Raw genomic sequence first — 20,141 nt, 5'->3', positions numbered from 1 at the left:
TTGCAATCAAGAAAGTGTCTTTATCTCCCACAGTGAAATGGCCAAAAGATAAAACAAGCCAGCAGTGTCTTCACCATAATAAGAGTGACACCTCCTCAGTAGAAATTCCTGAAGAAGCCCACATGGAAATGCATTAATGTACTGTCAAGCCTATGAAAACAGAAATTGCAGCTGCTATAAACAACACAGGTTTAAGCCAAGTATTTGGAGGCCACTTAATACAGTACAGAAGTTACCTATTTTAAGCATCTGAATTTCTGCTTTCTTTTCTAGAGGAATAGCCAGGGTCAGCCAGACACAGCATTCAACTACAGAGTACCATTTTCTAGACTGACTGCAAAATTTCCATAGGAAATGTTCTTTGTATGATACTAAACAATACCTTGAACAGTGACACAGTAGAGGTAAACTAGAAAGTGAAGTACACATGGAAGAAAGTGCAGAAAAGGTCAGGATTTTAAGGATCTACATTGCTGATTTTTTAAAAAATCTGTAACATTGAAACTATATTGCACATATGGGAAACATTCCAAAACTGTGAGCAGGTGGTTAAATTTCAAAAACTTCTAGAATGCCAAAAGAACCAAAAATTCATATATGTACATGCTTTTTAGCTAAACCTCTTACATCTACAAAGTCTAGCTGCAATTTTATGTGTTCTCTTGAGGTAGGGTCTCCAGGGTCTGGGAGAGGAGCAGTGTTCAAAACAAGTAAGTGACAATAAACAAACATGAACATAAACCAAATAAGAATAAACATGATCAGCAAACTTTCAAATAGAACTCAGTCTCACTTTTTGTAACATGAATACATAGGTCTTACATGTGGATTTGTAGTATCCTTTGTGATAGAGGAAGGAGATTAAAAAGAAATTGAGGGGCAAAGGAGAAGGTGGTTTGGAGACTGAACTCTGGCTTAGCTCAATAACTCCCAAAGCAAACATAATTTTTATGATCTCTAGGGTCAGTGACAGCAGGCTGTTGACTGGAGTGATGTCTAGCAGTGCAGAGGTACCAGCAGATGCTACTGATACACTCCACTTAGCCTATGGGTAGAGAAACTGAAAATCTGTTTCAAAGCACATACTATAGAAATCTGGATCCTCCCTCAGGTAAAAGTCCTACAGGTAATTTGGTCAGGTAGCACCTCAGAAGAGTCTATAGAAGCCAAAAGAGAATGTAGTACTACAATCCAATGCCCTTATTGACGAATACTTATGCTGAGGACAGCTACTATCTATGAGGGGAAACAGCCAGATACAGAAAGTCAAGCACTTTGCATGAAGACAACTGAAGGCATATGATGATAAGGACAATGTTTCTCAGGCTATATTCATGAATGAGCCAAATAATTTGGTCTAGCAATTTAAGAAGAGGCAATATAGTCAAAATCCTGCACTGTCTGTCACAACAGGGACCAAAGGATGGGTTCAGTCTACTTTGGTCACCACTCCACACATTGGCAGTTGTGGAGTTCAGAACCCCTTTTACTGTCTAACCAACATGAGCAATTGCTTAGTGGAGCTCAGTGCCCCTCTTCAGGGAAACTCTGAATTCCACTTACGATCAATCATTGTGATGGTGCTGTCTTCAACCACTTCACTCGTCATGTCTGCAGAATGAACCTTGATGGACACCAGGTATCGCTTGTGGGGAACAAGGGTCATGATATTAAGCAGAGATTTGTCTTTTTCTATCCTTTTAGAAAATTCCACTTCACGAGTGTCCATTTTCTTGCACTCGACGCTATAGCCATCGAAGTCAGAATCGGGGGGAGTCCAGGAACACGCGATGGCAGTAGAGGTTTGGGGCCGACAGTGAAGGCTCTGTATCTTGTCTGGTTCTAGAGAAATGTTGAGAAGTTGAAGCTTGGTGGAAAAGAGGACAGGTGTCATACACTCTGCTCACACTACAGCTCCTTGATTCTGCATCAACCATCAGATCAGAGCAGGAGGCTGGGAGTCAGAATTCCCAGCTATCCTGTAAATGTGTGCTGTCTAACTCATTTTAGCCATCTGAAATCAGATCTAGCGACATCCACCCCACCAGCACTGTGAAGCTCCAGCAATTAATTGTGAGAACAAGGAAAAAATTCCTACTTGATGAAGACTTAAGATGAAGAGCAACATCACAAAGAAATGGATTTCATTTGGAGGCTCCATGTGATCACTTAGTCAATACTGACACTGTCATCTCATGACTGATTTGGTTTCCTAGGTAGCATGTGATGTGTCCATATTATTAGAACATAACACAGTAATATGCTTCATCCATGTAATGTGGGAGCACCATTTACAGCATATAACATGTAACAAGAACAGGATTTCACCCTCAGATGGCAGGCATCTACATATACATGATTAAGTACAGGTGAAATTTTAATTATTATGCTGTATTAAAGAGCTATATAGCTTAAAACATGGATGTCAACTTAGAGCTGAATACCACCCCAAATGACATGAGGATTTGCCACATCTCAGTTATTTTTACAATTTCATGTTACTTTTTCTTATCAGCCAGTTACTGAGTTTGTTAGAGACAGCTAGAGATGAAACAGATTCACAGACATAGGCAGAAATGCAGAGCAGTGAAATACTGATTGCAGCTTCAAATCTAGTACAACACAGTTTATTTCATCCTTCCTGTCTTATTATTCAGAAACATGATTATTTCAATACACTACTATCTGAGAAGTTTGGATATTCAGCCTTATTTTACCCCTGAAACTGATTGATTCAGGCTCTGCAACCTAACAGCTTGACTCTGGATAGGAAGATTATAAATGTATGTCCATTATCAGTCTTAAATAGCTGACCTTGCACACAGCAAGGGCTTAGAATCTAGCTGAATTCATCACTGTCATTCATGAATTTATTAATGGAAATGACTGATTGCATAAGGAATTGGTAATATTTTACAGTTTTGCATCTTCTTCAGCTGAGTTAGGAAATTTTTACTTACTTGTTCTCACACTTGCAGACTGTGACTGGCTGTATGTCTTCCAGCTGTCACCACTGACAGTTCTGACGCTGAACTCGTACAGTCTTCCTGGGCGCAGGCCATAGATGATGCGGACTTTAGATTTGCTGCTGCTGTAGGGATTGAATACTGTGAGGGCATCCTTTGGAAGCCACTGCACCTCAAAATCATCATAGTCTGTCCAGTCTGGAGGACCCAGCCAAGTGATTGATAAAGAAGTGTTTGCAACATCAGTAAATGACACCGTGTTAGGAGGGCTGGGTGCTATGCACAAAGGGGGGGAAAAAGGAGAGAAGAAGAAGAGATTCTTAACAAATTTTTACACAAGACAAAATGAAACACACAGTATTTTCTTCATGCATCACAAAGTAATTTGCATTATTTTGTTTACACAGTTACTGCACCTGTGCTGATGATGGTGATTTTCACAGTTGTAACATATTCCTGAGCCTTTGAAAGAGAAACAGTGCTGATTGCTTTTCTTTCACATTCCATTGGTTTAATACACTTAAGGTTAGCTTTCATCTTTATACCTTCAATGACTCCTATAATAAATTCTCCCTCAGCATACATCTATTGCATAGTTGTGAAGTAATGAATTCAAACAGACAGGACTAAAAAAAATCCCATACCTGTTCTTCCTTCTGCATTTGCTGTGTTGGTCAGGTCACCACTGTGAGTCACCACAACCAAAGTGTACTTTCTGCCAGGAATGAGCCCCTGGAAACGCCACTCTTCCAGGTCTTTGCTTTGTTCAGTTTCTTTCTGTGTCCCATTTGGGTTGTAAAGATTCAGCTCATAGAAGTCAACATCTCCTGCTGCTGGACCCCAAGTGAACCACAGACTGTCCGTCATGTTTCGGTTGGATGCCTTGAGACCAACAACTGGGGCGGGTACTGAAAAAAGGAGGAATGAATATTACTTTATGTAGAACATCCTTTGGGTGAGAAGAAGCAGAAAGGTTAAGCACACCTTGTATCTGTCCTGTCATGATAGTCATTTTATAAACTAGACAGCCACCACAGCTGGCTGAAAAGCAGAAAACATATCTCAGTAGCTTCTTTTAGTATTTTGAACTGCCACTGCTACCACAAGAGGTTGCATTGTTAAGAATGGATAGTTTTGAAAATGTTAAGCAGCTTTTACTTAGTCAGTATTTGGAAACACCCATTTCTGAGGTAGCTGAAGAAAGTGCACCATTTTGCAGACATAGTCCCACAGACTATGGTCCTATATGGTGCTGCAGAGGAATAAAGAAAGTTTTAGCACAATGGCAGAGCTGCTGGAGCTGCTTAGAAAACTCTGCTTCCCATATGTGGCTGAACAAACACAGAGCTGCAACCAGAGTTTCCCATGGGAAACAAGTTTTATTTTACTAGTAGACAGCCTATCCCATTAATCCTACTTGCTCTGCCTTTTAGCCTTTTCCACTCAGGTTAATATTGCTTTTAGGATGGGAGACAGCCATTTTCCTGCTTAATGAGCATACACTGGGATGTCTTTCTTCTGATGTGAGCTCCTGGGAATTGTTATGGGGTTCTGTAGCTGTAACTACATCATTCAGAATTTACCTTTTTATATATCTAATGCCTTTTATGTATTAGAGCTAATTTTGATACTTTTAATAGTTGCTCTAATCTAGTATGAGCATCAGTCTCAGACCAGCTCACTGGTATCCCCCATGAGCACCACACTGGAGATAGATGGTTTTCTTAGATGTTCTTGCCTGTTCTTCCATAGACAGACGACTCATTAGTGAGGTCTCCACTGTGTGTAACAATCACCATTCGATATATCCTGCCTTGACGCAGGTTCTGGAATGAACACTGCTGGAGATGCTGCTCTCCTGAAATCCTGTCATGAAGGGACTTGTCTGGATTGTATAGGAAGATGTCATATGAATCAAGCTCCCCTTGAGAGGTGGTCCAGCTGAAGGACAGTCGGTCAGTGGTGTTCTCTGTGACTTTCAGATTTGTAACAGCAGCTGGAACTGAAAATGATAAATATAAGAGTAAATATCAGTCTACGTACTAAGCTGAACCTTTAATAAACTCAGGGCTGTAACACATTTCAATTAAGCCACAAGTAGCTAAGTAATATCAACAGCAACTGTCAGAAACAAGAGGAAAGCATTTATGAAATTCCACCGAGTCTCTCCAATACAATATTTTTATTTCCCAGAAGGCCTGATTCTCTAGACTGTGCTCAAACAGAACTGTCCATTAGCTTCTACAAGAAGCTTTAAATGAGTAAAGACTGCAAGCGAGACTTGGCCTTGAGTTTAGAAGTCTGTATTCACATCAAATCCTACACTAAGAACCTTGAGTTTATGAATTAAAAACTTGATGACATAAAGCATTCAGCTATTGCCATAAAAGAGGGAAGCATTCAGCATTTTGGTTTAATATCCTTATTATGAACCATGGTCACATTATTACAATAATAAAGTTCAGATTCACATACAAAGCATGTATCAGGAAAAATGATGCATTAAGAGTCTGTACCTTATTAGAATCTTAACAGAATCAAGATATACAGATGGTTCCTGTATTTAATGATATCTGAGGGAAGCATAAGTAAACTGAGATGTTCTAATTACCTGTTCGGCCAGCAGTTTCTGCCCGCTTACTGAAGAGTCCACCACTGACTGTCAAAACTTGTATGTTATACTTCTTGCCAGCTAGTAAATCTTCAAATTTGTGTTGTTTGGCTGTAGCTGGCTCTGATTTGTTACTCAGGAGGACTCCTTGTTCGTTCAAGAGCAGAATGTCATATCTTTCAGCTACACCAGGAGCTTTCTGCCAGGTTACTAACAAGGAATGACTGCTGTAAGCATGATGGGCTAATAATTCCTGAACAGAGGCTGGAACTGGAAGCAACAATTAAAGGCAGGATATTACCAGGTGAAATACAGACTATTCAATACACAAATCTGAATAAAGTAATTAACAGAACATAACTTCATATTTTTTCAGGTCCACTTGTGAGAAAAGAAATGTCTGTGCATATGCTCATGCAAACAAATAATTCCTAGTCATAAATGCAAACAGGGCATCACAGATATCTGAACTGGGAATAGAGAAACAAGAGATATATAAAGACTATAATGAAAAGATGGAGGAGAGTGAAATGAACTGACTGAAACAGCTAAGAAAGGAATATGAAAAATAAAAGAGTGGCAAATTGGTGCAAAATAGTAACCCAGAATAAAAAATGTTAGCCAGTATCTGCTGCACAAAAGTCAAGGCCATAGATAATAAAATGCAGGTACTAAAGAGAGAGGATAGACTAAAAACAAGGTATTACATTGTTTCCTGTGCTCTGACACACTGGATACTGGGGCAATATGTTGTCTAACAAGCCTTGATCATGCAATAGGCTCTGCTAGAGCACCATACTTGACTACGTGGAGTGGATGTGTGTCAGATGAGTACAGGCATAGGAAACAAGAGGGATGGAACTGCATTCATCCTATGAAAGAAGACACTGGGCTGGAATAGAATTCCATGTACAGTCACCCTGGTAAAACTACTGAAATGACACATCTCACTGCTATTTACAGATCCAGCCTACATCATGACTCATGCTTTAAGACAAAAACTTCCCATGATTCTGAATGTCCCCATGCCCTATGGTACATTAATAAACATTTTTAAACAGGGGTCAGTCTCTGGGAAGATATAATGCAACTTTCTCATTGTCTCAAGAGAAACATACTTGTTCTCCCAAAAGCTGCTAAGCTGTTGTGCAAGGTGCCACTGTTAGATTGCACCACCACCCGATACTGCTCCCCAGGTTCCAACTTGTGAAACGTGTGCTCAGAGATGTGTTTGGAGACACTCTGGGAATCAAGCTGATGGTTTTGTTGAAATATAGTCACTGTGTAGGAATCAACATCTCCACCTCCAGGGGTCCAGCTCACTTTCAGGCTGTTTGTCATGCCATTAGGTGACACATGGATGTTTCGGACCTTGCTTGGAACTGGAAAAAAACAGGGAAAAAAAGGCAGGTGCTTACAAATTTCCTGTTTGACTCAAGTTTCCTAACTTCTACCTATTTTTTGGCCACACAAAAATGATTCAAAGGAGAAAGATAATTTACAGGTAAAAGTAACGGCATTCATGGGTAAACACAAGTAAAATTGTAAACATTTATGTGGGATTATACCATTTTAGAAAAGCAATTCTGTGTGTAACCTCCCTCTTGTCCCAGTGATGCATTAAAAACACCTCAGAAAATGAAAGCTCTTCAGGTACCCTCAGTCAGCCATTTTGCTGTTATTATCTGAATCATTCACTTCAGGTAGGCAAATAGAGGTGTAAAATAGTTAAGAATATTTTTAAGTATGTATTTTTTTACGTATATATTTTTAGTATATTTAACTAGAGACACAAAACAAATAACTGGCAGGCATGGGAATAACAGAAACCTAAATGCTGACATCTCAGTACAATTCCCATGCAAAAAATCAGTTTGTCTTCCAGCAATCAAATACTAGTAAATTAGATGCTTTTTATTTAGCACAGGTCACAAGTTGGCTGAAGTACTAGTGTGATTTTCAATGAGATCTTCTGTCTCTGAGCCAGTGTTACAGGAGCTTGAATATAATCACAGCTCACCCTTGATTTTTAGTGCTTCATTCTAGAGAAGCCTAAACACATTTTAAATACCACATTGCTTCTTACTTGTCAGGCCTTCTATGAAAGTAGCACGCTGTGCATCTCCGCTGATGGTCAAAACAAGAATTTTGTAGAGACGTCCTGGAGTCAGAGCTGTGAACCAATACTGCTCAATGGTGTTCCCAAGGAAAATGGGTGGGAAGATCTTCATATCATTGAAGAGCAGCTGAATCTCATACTTATCAACATCCCCCTCAGCCTTTGACCAAGTTACCTGCAGATCTTCTGTGCTCCTGTTACCAAGAGTCAATTCCTTCACTGACTCTGGCACTGAAGAGGTGAGAAAAAAGATGGGAAACTTCTCAGTACTTACTAACAGATCACAGCAAAAAGCTAGCAGCTCTGAAGGCATGCTTGTGAGATACAATTTTTCATTCAGTTTCCTAGAAAAAGCAGTAGATAGCACTTATTTGGGTAGTTTGCACCCCACCTAGCACTGGAAGGTCCCATTTCAAAACAGAAGTCCACAGTCTATCAGTATAAAAATATAAATAAATAATAATGAAGCCTGCAGGGAGTTTAGCTAGCCAACAAAAACTGAGTAAGATCTGCGTGTACAACAAATACAGAGAAAGGAGGCCTGAGCTAGTGCCAAGCCAAGGCAATCCATCTGTGTGATGCAGCACCACAATGCAGTTTCCAACTTGTGCCAGACACAGGTGAGTTATTTTTGCCCTATGTTACATCTTTGTTAATAAACTGAGCATGTTCTCAGCATGGCTCCTTAACTCACATATGGTTCACTCAGATCCCTGCTGCTCCCAACTAGCCACCCTATCACTCTTGCCCCATGCTCTCCAATTCCAGTGCTTGGGGTAATTTGAATAGAGTGAGGTCTAGTCTATCTTCTTTCCTACAGATTTCCACAATCAGAAAAACACTGTTCAGTACATTCTGGCATAATTTAATTATAAATATTCAGCTCATGTGGAAAACTGTACAACTGCGTTTTGGCTTTCAATGTTTCAAGATTTGCTTTTCAATTTAACACCATGGGTCTCTTCTTTCACTTCTTGTTTGTTTGTAACTTAAACATTTGTCATAAACTAAATACTGCTTTCTGTATTTAGATAATACACATTCAAAGACTCATAGTCAACATTCTATGTTAAAAAATTAAATATGTTAAAATCATATGAGATTTTTGTTCCTGGGTATGGTAAATTGAAAAAAAGATACCCTGGGGTGTCTCAGAATGTTTCCAGGGTGCTTGCTTACTTACTTGTTCTGCCATAGACTCTTTCACTAGTTTCATATTTCCCACTCCTTGTGCTGACCGTGACACTGTACTGCCTCCCTGGGACCAGACTGGTGAACACACATTCATTTTCATCCTTTGGGACACTTTTTGTTTGGATGAAATCATTGTTGTTCCTGATGATCACTTCGTAATTATCAAAATATCCAGATGCATGTAACCAGGACACTTTCAAGTAGTCACTTCTGGCTGAATTGCTGACAGTAAGTCCCTGGACACTTGAAGGGACTGAAGGAAAAAAAAATGCAGTTAAAGATTCAGAGAGCAATAACTTCCTGAAGTAACCAGAGTTGTGGTAGAGAATCATATTTGTGGTAGCTACCAGAGTTTTGTGAGGAAGTTGCAAAAAGACAACAATGTGGATTTAAACAATAAAATAGTTTCCAGGCTGCTTTACATCTTATGACAATGCAATGGTTTGCCTTTCTAATTTTTGGTCTAATGGAACTTGCTGCATTTTTGTAAGAGCAGCGAGTTCCACAGACAAATACTGATCCAAAAGCTGGTTCTTGTCCTTTCGAGGTTGTTCCTTGGATTTTCACTGAGATCATGAGAAGACTAAAATTGCACTACCTTGATACTCTGTGTTATTTTAACACCCTTACAATCTTTCTTTCATTCTACTGGTTTACAAAGTGTAAAGTCTCAGTTTTTCAACTTTTGAGAAAGTTTTAGAAGGTTCTCCATCATTATTGCCATCCTTTTCTGAGATGACTCTATTCCTCTCATAGTATCCTTGAAAATTGCATGATCAAAGCCATAGACACCTGTGTCACATTACCAAAACCAACTGACATGAGTGTTACTCATTATTGTGACACCTCACTAATATTTTGCTAATTAGCCTATTCTATTCTGTTCATTCACTGCCTGAGTAGCTTTCTGAGGAGATGCTTTGCAGGGTATAATTGAAGGGCCAAGTAGAGGCACTAAGGACAGGACAATGCATTGCAGCAAAAACTGATACATGATTTCTGTTCACTCGTAAGGACTGACATGACTTTTATTCATGCTAAAGTACTTTTACATGAAATAATGCAGCAACAGGGGCATAAGAATAAAATTAAGTCTATAAAGTTGGAATTTTATGGTTAGAGGTCCAACCCCTACTCATCCACTCCAGTTTGGTCAGATATTGATAAATCATTGTTAATGGTTATATATTAGTCATTACAAACATAACAATGGTTACAGTGACTGTACTTGCCCAGAGCCTCTCTTTACCTGTTCGTTCCTGGCTGAGGGAATAGTTTTCATACTTTCCACTCTTTGTGGTTATCACCACATCGTAAAGTGTCCCAGGAGTAAGGCTGCTGAAGGAGCATTCACTGAATGATTTGGAAATGGTGAGAGTCTGAACAATCGTGTCATCATGAGAGAGTGTTACCAAGTAACTGTCTACATCTCCAGAAGCTGGCAGCCAAGAAACACTGAGGTAGTCACTCCGACCAGAGTTATTTACTGTTACTCCAGTCACGCTGGAAGGAACTGTGCAAAAAAGAGGAAGAAACAAAAAAAACCCCCACATTAGCTACCCAATTCTTATTGTCGTGAGAATCCCTGGCATGCCATCCCCTGGAAAATAAGCAGTCTGGGACTCCTGAGAAGTTCTGCACTGACTGCCTCTCGGCAACATTCATCTGCTTTTTTAAACACAGTGAAGAAAACTGTCATTGGTGGTCTGATCCCAGCACTTCTAAAATCTCAGAAGATGAGTTATTCTCTCAAATTGCCATTCCTCAGTAATAGCAATAACTGGTGAGGCTGCTAAGATGCTGAGGCCCACAGCAGAATGTTTCATTTCCAGTGGGTTCTCTGACGCCTAGTGGACAAAACACGAATGCCACCCTTTTTCAAGCCAGCAAGGTGAGCTCAAAGGCCCCACATTCCCAGAACTATCATCACTCAGGTACAAAACTCTCAGTTATTACAGGGGCAGAACTTAGACATAATGAACTTCCAAATTTTTATTGGACCCTTCTGCATTGAAGTTATTATCTCAGCAGAGGAGTTGTCAGAGTCAATCTTCCCCCCGCCAATTTTACAAAATATACTTATCTACTGTAAGCCTTTAAATATTATTCTTCATTTTTTTCAGATTTTTTTTGCCTTTTCACCTGAAAATAGTTGTTTTCAAGGAGAACATTGCAGAATACTGCAGAATGCCTGGCCTTTGCCAAATTCACATAATGGCTGAAATAGCATTACATTGCCAAATTTTTCCTCTAAATATCCACAGAACTGGTATTACATTTCATTATGTAATTTGATGCAACAGTAAATCTCATTCTCTGAAGTACAGAAGGACCTCATAATAACTAATTAGCTTTGGTGGACGTTCTTTGGTGCTTGATTAAAGAAAAAGAGTGGGTTGTGAGAAACTGAGACACAAACTCATCCAAAACATTTTTAGGTGGGTTTCTGGCATACATAATAAGGAGAAATCATTCTACATCACCGCATAGGCAGTGGAACAAGAAAGTCCCTTCCGAGGAGTGATTTGCCCAGCACAGCTGTTCATTGCTCCCAGGGCACATTTTTGTCTTCATTACAGAGCAATCCTGCTGTAGATTTCCCAGTGCAATTAAGACCATTTAGCTCTCTAAAGCTATATTTACACAAAACTAGACAGTGTGCACATATGGAGCTACATGGATGAAACTCCCGTTTTTCTGAATTCTCACTGCAGTGGCTTGATCACCTAGATTAAGAGATTCTTAATCATTCTCTTAGATAAATTCAGCTTTTAAGAACTAAGCATGCTGGAGTGTTTTACTTTTTACCTGTCCTTTCCTCTGCAATCGTTTGCCTTGAAGATATCCCTCCACTGATAGTGGTGACAACAACTGAATAGAGTCCTCCAGGTTTCAGGGGATAGAAGTGATATCTGTTGGTTTCACTGGGAACAGTTTCATTTTTAATGACAACATTCTCATAAATCAGTAGCACTTGGTATGAGTCTACATCTCCCTGTGCTCTTGTCCAGTTAGTGAACAAGCTGTTGGTTGATCCTTGACTTGCCACAGTCAGACCTGTCACTTGGGCTGGCACTGAAAAGGAAATTGTCATACTGTTACTGAGGAGAAACAAAATAAAACAAAACAGAATCCCCCAAAGAACACAAGTTTAGTCACACTGAGGAAGTGCATCAAAAGAACATTCCAATTTGTAGCCAGACTCAACAGGACTAAAAATACTTTAACTGGGGACTGCTTCCTGTCTGGGATGTGGTCTATGGGAAACTAACTAAGGCACAGAAAGACCTTTCAGCCTTTATCACAACTTTTCTCAGTCAGATGAAAATAATTCAAGATCAGGAAACTGAAAGAGATGGCATTTTTAAAATACCATTAAATAAAAGCCATCAATTTAGAAAATCACTCAGGGTTTTCTGATAACTACTTCAAATATAGTCTGTGTCTTTCCTTTTCCCTTTCCTCCCCTATTCCCAATCTTTAATTTCTAATAAATGACCAACTTGTTTGAAGAGTACCTCAGGCACAGTCATCTATACTGTGTCAGACCCTTTAAGTTTGAGGATAACTGAGATGGATGGTTATGGTTTAACTTTTTATGTCAGAAGATCTGTGGGATAACAAGTTTCATAGCATCAAAAGACGAATTGTTAAACAAACATAAGTTCTAAGCATAAACTCATGAATTTAGCCAGACCGAAAAGGATAAAGAAATAACAAAGGAATGTAGTATGTAGTACAAATTTTACCTCAAATCCTCATTTTTAAATTTGGTTTGACAATATTTGGTCAAAGCAAGGAAATACATTTACTTCTAAAGATTTTTGTTTACATGACCAAGCACAACTGAAATAAAGAAGACTCTAACTTTACAAAATGTGAATGCTCTTCTGCTCTTGTTTTATATCAACCTTTTTGCACACATAGTACTGGTATAGTAATCATTAACAAAAGCTATAAAGTGAGGCATATAGCTGAAGAAAATGCAAAGTTGACAAAAAACTCAATAAAAAATCCTTCCTATTTTATAATGCTCTCATAACATAGTTAGCTCCAACAAGGCATTAAAGTGCCACATTTCTGTGCTACATCCTCTTCCAGTGATACTGCAGGTCTCAAGGAAGCTGACAGGTCTGGGATGAAAGTAAGACCCACTTCTGTCATATTTACAGTAAGCTGTCCTGCTGCAAGGAAGATTCAGAGGTTTGAAACACTTATTAAAACCCATGTTCAAGCTAAATTACGTTTGTTCTTTATAACTCACTTTGAAAGTAGTATTGACACACAATCAGTGCCTGATGTGTTTTCAAGCATTGACTCATACTGGTGAAGTGGGACCTTTATGCCTGAATAGGTCCCCTAAAGGGGTATAAGTTACATGGAAGTGAAATTCCAGCTATCTAATAACATAACAGAAAAAATGAAAGTACAAGCTAAACTTCTCAGGCCTTGGAAGGAGTTATAAAATTTAAGTAAGGACCACCATCAACCCTAGGCATGCTTAGATTCAGACACAATCAGCTACCTTTTCCTTGTGCTGTGCAAGGTCAGAGCTACATTTTAAAACTTTCCTTGCACTGGGAAATACTTAAGTCAGTGCTTAAGCAGAGTAAAGCAATCTGTATGGTTTAAAACTTGCATGTGCACCAAATTAGCAGCCTGCAGGGGGGTGAGAATGGGACTTTCCTTGTGACTCAGTCATCATCCTCAGTAACAAATACATATTCTGGAATCAGAAGAGCAAAAAGATTCAAAACACATCCTCATGGTCACATATGTTTTGTGTCTGTCAACCTTGGAATGTTCCCCCTAAAGTAACATTTTCCTGTGTGGTGATGTTTCTCTTTTTCCCAGATGATGAATGGTTTGTATTAAGGAAGTGACCATCCTGAAAACACACAGTAAAAGTGGTTCTTCTTATATGGAATCCTGTGCTAATGTAGATTGATTAGATGTGACGTAATAATTCAGAAAACTGTTTTGCCAGGAATGACACATCTATTTTCCAAAAATCTTAAATAAATACTGCAAGATAACTGACAGTCAGAAATGAGAGACTCAGACATGTAACTTTTTTACAGAGTAAACAAACATAAGATCAAGACTTGAGATTTAGACACTGAATTAATTCAGGTTACTACAAAGAAAAAAAAAAAAAAGATTATTAATGATTAACAGAAGTAAAGATTAAAACAGTTTGACAAGATGATACCTGTTCTTCCTTCTACTGAAGTCCAGTTGCTTAAAGTCCCACTAATGGTAGTGATGGTAGCTGTGTATTTCCTTCCAGGTATCAAGTCAGTGAAAGTGAATTCCTTAGCTTCTTTTGCAAGTATTTTTTTTACAATAGGGAGAGAACTGTGTCCCAGGGAAACGACATAGCTGTCCCATTCTGCAACAGGGGTCATCCACATGACACTAAGAGAAGATTCATTAGCATGCTTCACACGGAGCTGGAGAACAGGCTCTGGAGCTGGAAAAGCACACAGATATCACAACAAGAACAGGACTGAGTAGTGAGCACACATGCACTGTTTCAAGCTGTTATAAGAAATGTGTTTTGTAAGACAGAAATGTGACAGCAACAGAGTATCTGTAATCAAGAGGAGATTCTTTACTTTTCTCTAGGAAGCCATTCTCACAAATCTAATATTTGTGCCTCTCTTCCAGTACAAGACCGTTAGCAGCAGACTTCAGCAATGCACTATGGCTGTAATGGTTGGGTTTAAACTTACATCAGATTATATATTTTAGTGCAAATGGAAATGCAGGGCAATGAACTTCCTCTTAAACTCTGGGTGCTGAACAAGGATATAAGACTTCTGTAAATAAATCAGATCTGCACTAATATATTTCTAACAAACAAGGATGGAAACGATACGGTCAGAGTGACATTGATTTTGCATTGGGTTTATACTTCAGTCAAGCTGGGAGATGTTTCAAACTTACAGCAGCATAAAAGGGAGAATTCAATCAGTGAATTCCTGTGTGTTCATGTGTGCGTGTGCCTGAACACCCAGCAAGCAAGTCTTGCCTAATATAGACCCTCATCTGATTTTGTCCCTGTCACATTTGGAACATACTTTCCAAGTCTGTGTGTTAATGTAAGAGAAAACTGAGTCATGACAGGGTCTAATACCTATACTTCATAACAGACACATCATGCACTTCTCTGTGGGTCAAGCACAGTCCTGATACACCCCCTGCTAGGTATTATTTAATGGACCATGTTCTAATCACAGAATCATAGAATCTCTTAAATTGGAAAGAACCTGTAAAATCATTGGGTCCAACCACTAATTGCTTAGCTGAGTCAATTAAAAGTAACACCATAAACTTAAATTACTTCAACATATGTCAAAGTAATGAAGATGAGAATGTATCTTCCTCTGACGTAGTTTGCTACAAGTCAGAGAAAACTTCAGTTCTGTAGCTTCTATTGGTTTTCCTGTTGTGCAAAGTCAACAAAATTAAGTCCTCAGGGAATGAGAGGTAAGAGTATAGTAGAAAAGGTAGGCCCCAGGAAGGGTGAAGATAAAGTAGAATGGCTCTGTCCTAGCTCACATTCTTCAGTGAGATAAGAGTTAGACTTGAGCCTGGCCTGTTATTCCTACTCCAAGTCATCCTTTCCTCTGAATTGCACTTATTCTGTATTCACTGAGCAGGAATTCTAACAATTATGTAGGAATTATTTTTTAAGCTTGAAGTAAATCTTATGTGGCTTTAACTAACACACTGTAAAAGAATTCCACTCATGTGCCTGTAGTGTATATGGATTTATTTTGGAAACACAGACTTGAGCAGACTAACCTGTTTTCTTTATGGAGCACAAAAACAAGAACTGGGATGTTATAGGACAACCATACTAAGATACATCTTAGCTATATGATAAATATTCCTTACACAGGAATACTAACAGGAAACATACTGACAAACAATAAAGGAAGGCCTTTAGTTCTTTCTTTAAGACCTTTATAGGGTGCCCTGCAATCAGCTACAAAATATAGCAGTGAAACATGAACATGTAATGTTCATAATGTTCACATATAATGCAACACCTGACTTGTGGCAGAATAGTGATATAGCTCACACAGCCTTCACTAACAAAACATTTACTATAAAAGTAATCTCAAAAGTTTTCACAGAACTGCTAAAATTACTTCTGTAGTATACAAGGGAGCTCCTTTCTAGTGTATTAATAGTGACATTAATTTGTGGATTCCCTAGTACTCTTTCATTGTTCACAGAGCTGAACACTTTTCCCTCTCGCAGCGCCTGGACGAGCATGCTGACCTGTTCTCCCCGTGCAGCTCGTCTTGCTCTGCAAACGGCCGCTCTCCACAATGACTTCCACAGCGTACTCCCTCCCGGGGATGAGGCCCGCATCACGGACCAGGTACTCGGTGCTGTCCTTCTGCAGGGTGGTGTTGAGCACCAGGGCAGAGCGGTTCCACAGCAGCAGGTGGTACCTCTCCCAGTCTCCTGCAGGGGGCACCCAGGTCACTCGCAGGGACTGCGGCCAGCCGCCAGCACCCGCCTGCAGCTCCAAAACTTTCTGGGGAACTGCAGAATGAGAAAGCAGAGAAGCAATTATGAAGTGGGCTATTTCTGGTGAGATGCACGTGTACTGGCAAAACCTGTCTTGCAGCACAGCTATTATACAAGTGCTTGAACCAGCTAGAGCATCACGAGTTATCTTGTTGCAAAGGTTTCCGTTTATTTTAAAGACAATTTCACTCTTCCCCACAAAACCCACTCACTTATTTTCCTGCTAGTTTCTGACATCAGAAATTCTGCCTCTTAGGGCAGGAAAAATCTCCCCTGCACACTTCTCGGATGCACCTTGCAGTTTTCAGTCAGGTTCCCTGTTGTTTCCTGCACTTAAGCTCACTTAGAAACTGTCAATCATTTTTTCACTGCTAAGGTTGAAACTTTAATCTCTCAATTGGCCCAGTTTTGGTATCAGCAGGAGAAATACAAAGCCTAAAGTCTTCTTTCACAGGAACAGCTTCTTCCACCTTGTATGCCCTAATTCCTCCCAGCTCTATAAGGCACCAGGGTTAAGACAGTGGTCCATTAAAGCATCCAATCTGTCCTGTCCTTCAGAGACTTCAAGAATCATGAATTTACATGCCTAACCTTCTCACTGTATACTCCTCACTCCAGGTCACATTGGACCACCAAAGCTTTTCTGATTTTTGTGGAATAATTAAATATTAACCAGACCAAGCAGAGATTAGAAGACAGGTGCAGGCCCTTAGGACAGGATACCTGTAAGTTTCGTATTAACATACTCAGAGATGAGCATTGTAGCCCTGAGACCATCCACAAGTATTAAATGTAAACTAAAAGGTTAGCATCATGTTCTTATGCTTTATCTAGCTTAGTTAATATTTAATTGCTCAGTATCTAGCACAGGATTGAAACCTCTCTACCAGCATCATGAAATACTCACCAGCTTCACTTCCCATGGGCATAGCTGGATATCAAACCTAGAACTCTCATATGCCAGTGAATATGGGAAATGTGTTACAATTTCTGAGTGAGTGGATAAAAGCACACAGTGTATTAGAAAGCACAGATGAACTTACATTATAAAAGATAGACTTCAGCCTTGTCAGGCTGCCTGGACACCATCACACCTCAATGGCACAAAGTTTCAATCTCTGAGATGTCCATATTTCTCACCACACTTCTTGGCTGGTTTTGCTGCTGTAGGCACCCTCTCAATAAACAGCAATGTGTGTACTATATTCTTGGGCACCTCTCTCTGTGAGTTACAGAGAAACCCTAAGAGTCTAATCCCTTCAGCATCTCTAGACCTGATAGTCTGGATTTACAGACTATCGTTACTCCGCAGAGCTTCTGATGAAGTGATTTCTGTGCTGTCTGTGGTAAAGGAAGGAATTGCATATCATCAGCAACCTTGGAAACAGGACTTTAATCCCCAACTTTGAAAGCATTGGGTCTAGGTCACAAAGCTGGGGATCAGTGTTGCTGACTGAGGGCTTGAAGTTCTCCCTTTAGATTGAAATGGTAATCTTAAAGGACTAAAATGGTAGGCTAAACAGAAAAAAACCCAAAAACAGACATGCATAGAAACCAGTCCAGGTATGTCAAGGATGTGACTTTCACATGAGATGTTTAGTTGTAGACAATAAATATTTTCTAAAGTAAGTAATCTGCTCTCTTACACACACATTTTCTACCTTTTGGCTCTGAGTCTATTAGAAATTTATGATGCATTCTTCACTGGGTTTGACATTTTTTCCCATCTAACTTTTGCTCAGGCTAGGCTGGTATGGAAAAGACAATACACCTCTATGGCCACTAATGCTGTGGGAGAATTACACCAGATTTTTCATGTTCAGAACTCATACAAGAGATACCTGAAAGAAAATTATTACTTCTGAAAGAAGATAAAAACTTCATAATTCAGCTCTATCCCAGCTGCCACATGCCTTGTTAATCCTTGCTGTTTATAGCAAAGAAATCTGAGATGTAATCTTTTCCAGTTTGTAGATTTGTGTCTGGAAGAAGGAATAAGACTAGACCTGCCAAAACTACTTTAAGAACTGTTAATAATTTGACTACATGGACACTTCCCTATAATGCAACTCAGTTTATGTAGTATGCTGAGCTGAATTCAAGATAAAAAAGTTAGTCAGAAGTCCAGTAGTATGCAGCAGTTTTGTAACGGATTCACTCAACTATAAGACCCAATAAAAATTCATGAGGGTTGCCTGCTCTCAAGATATGCTAGAGCTGCTTTTGGCTGTCAGATCAACTGTTGCCAGAGTCAACAGGGGTATTCCTGAAACAGTATCGTGCTCTTAATCTCATTTTTGCCTAGAATCCAAATCACTTTGTCTCTTACAATGATTTGCTACAAGGCCAGTGTAGGCAAAAATAGCATTAGTTGCAACGTTCTTACTGAAGCAGAAGACTTACATGTCCTGCCAGTTGCCATCCGATCGGTGAACAGCTCACCACTGATTGTGCGGGCAGTAACCTGATAAAGACGTCCTGGAGTTAGCTTGTCAAAATGCGTCTCTGTGACTGGTGGTTGCACAGTTTTGACTTCTTTAACTGCTCCAAGATGAGACAGAGTGATATTATAGAAATTGAGGTTTCCTGAAGGTTTTCTCCACTTAACTTTTAAAGCATCTAAGCTGCCATCGTTAGTCACTGTCAAATCTAAGACTTCAGCAGGGGCTAAAAAAAGAAAATAAGAACGAGATAAAATACATCCACCACAAAACTTATAAGACCCACTGCCTCCCAAACTCCCATAGTTAAGTTTTGATTTTGAATAGTAATATGAAATGGAGTATGAATGATTTGCCTGAATAGTGCAAGAGTAAAGTCTGGTCTTAGTGCAACTGAATGCTGCCCTGTGTAAGACATTGTACTTCTGAGAAAGACATGCCTTATGGCGCCCACTCTTTTCTCATGGAACAGAAAATGTTTCAGCTGTGTCTGCACTCACAGCCATCATTTCAACCATAAACCAGATCATGCACATGCTCCTAAGAACAAGAGATGCCTGCATACATTTTGGTAAATATTACAGCATCACTGCAGCTATGCCTGATTTACACCAGTGTAAAAGGGATTTAAATAAGACTCCTTTTCTCAAACGCTCCACCAAAACAAAAGCATAGACACCTCCAATATCTTAATTTCTCAGGCCCAGGGCACAGCCAGTACTGAAAAGTAGCACCATGCTGCAAGTTTTATTGAATGCTTTTATGCTCTAAGAATACCTGTGAGATTAAAAACTTTTTCACCCCAAAACAAAAATAAATAAAAATTTCTGAAGAAACAGAATTAAATTAGTATAATCCCCACAACAGCCCAGACAACAGCACTCATCTGTGCATCCTAGACATGACAATATTTGCACTTAATATTACATTATGTTTATATGATAAGATTTCTGTAGAAGAAATTTCATCTTACTCTTCCCAGAAATTAAGGAGAACGAAGGCATGACCTTTTTTGCTGATGTGTTTTAAACACTGCACTCTAGTATGATGTCATCTTATCATTATCTCTATGACCACAGAACTCCAGCCTGAAAAATGTTCCTGAAAAAAAATTTCTAAAACTCTAGTTCTGTGAATCAATACTTCTTTGTGAAAAGAAAAATATCACAACAATCCACAAAACCCCATTCCAAACCAACCAACTAGGAAAACAAAACTCCCAAAGAACACAAACCACCACTTAATTTTAAAGTTCTTAACCT

General features: G+C 39.3%; 1 protein-coding gene across 5 annotated transcripts in view; it reads right to left on the bottom strand.

Moving 5' to 3' along the window:
• The window catches only part of PTPRB (protein tyrosine phosphatase receptor type B), a 59,126-nt gene that overhangs the window by 16,486 nt on the left and 22,499 nt on the right, over positions 1-20,141 (bottom strand). For 4 of the 5 annotated variants that reach the window (XM_079303277.1, XM_079303278.1, XM_079303279.1 and 1 more), the window contains 13 exons: positions 18,842-19,105; positions 16,184-16,453; positions 14,103-14,363; positions 11,699-11,965; positions 10,140-10,403; positions 8,880-9,143; positions 7,664-7,927; positions 6,696-6,959; positions 5,578-5,847; positions 4,705-4,968; positions 3,611-3,874; positions 2,961-3,242; positions 1,564-1,842 (listed from right to left, as the gene is read on the bottom strand). In XM_079303277.1, the coding sequence (XP_079159403.1) occupies positions 1,564-1,842; positions 2,961-3,242; positions 3,611-3,874; positions 4,705-4,968; positions 5,578-5,847; positions 6,696-6,959; positions 7,664-7,927; positions 8,880-9,143; positions 10,140-10,403; positions 11,699-11,965; positions 14,103-14,363; positions 16,184-16,453; positions 18,842-19,105 (3,477 nt within the window). The remainder of the gene's footprint in view (positions 1-1,563; positions 1,843-2,960; positions 3,243-3,610; positions 3,875-4,704; positions 4,969-5,577; positions 5,848-6,695; positions 6,960-7,663; positions 7,928-8,879; positions 9,144-10,139; positions 10,404-11,698; positions 11,966-14,102; positions 14,364-16,183; positions 16,454-18,841; positions 19,106-20,141) is intronic. The other variant, XM_079303280.1, reaches the window with a different exon arrangement.

This window comes from Erithacus rubecula (genome assembly GCF_903797595.1).
Source record: "Erithacus rubecula genome assembly, chromosome: 4".
Classification (NCBI taxonomy): Eukaryota; Metazoa; Chordata; class Aves; order Passeriformes; family Muscicapidae; genus Erithacus; species Erithacus rubecula.
Note: the sequence above shows the minus strand (reverse complement) of the source record. Positions and strands in the feature narration are given on the sequence as shown.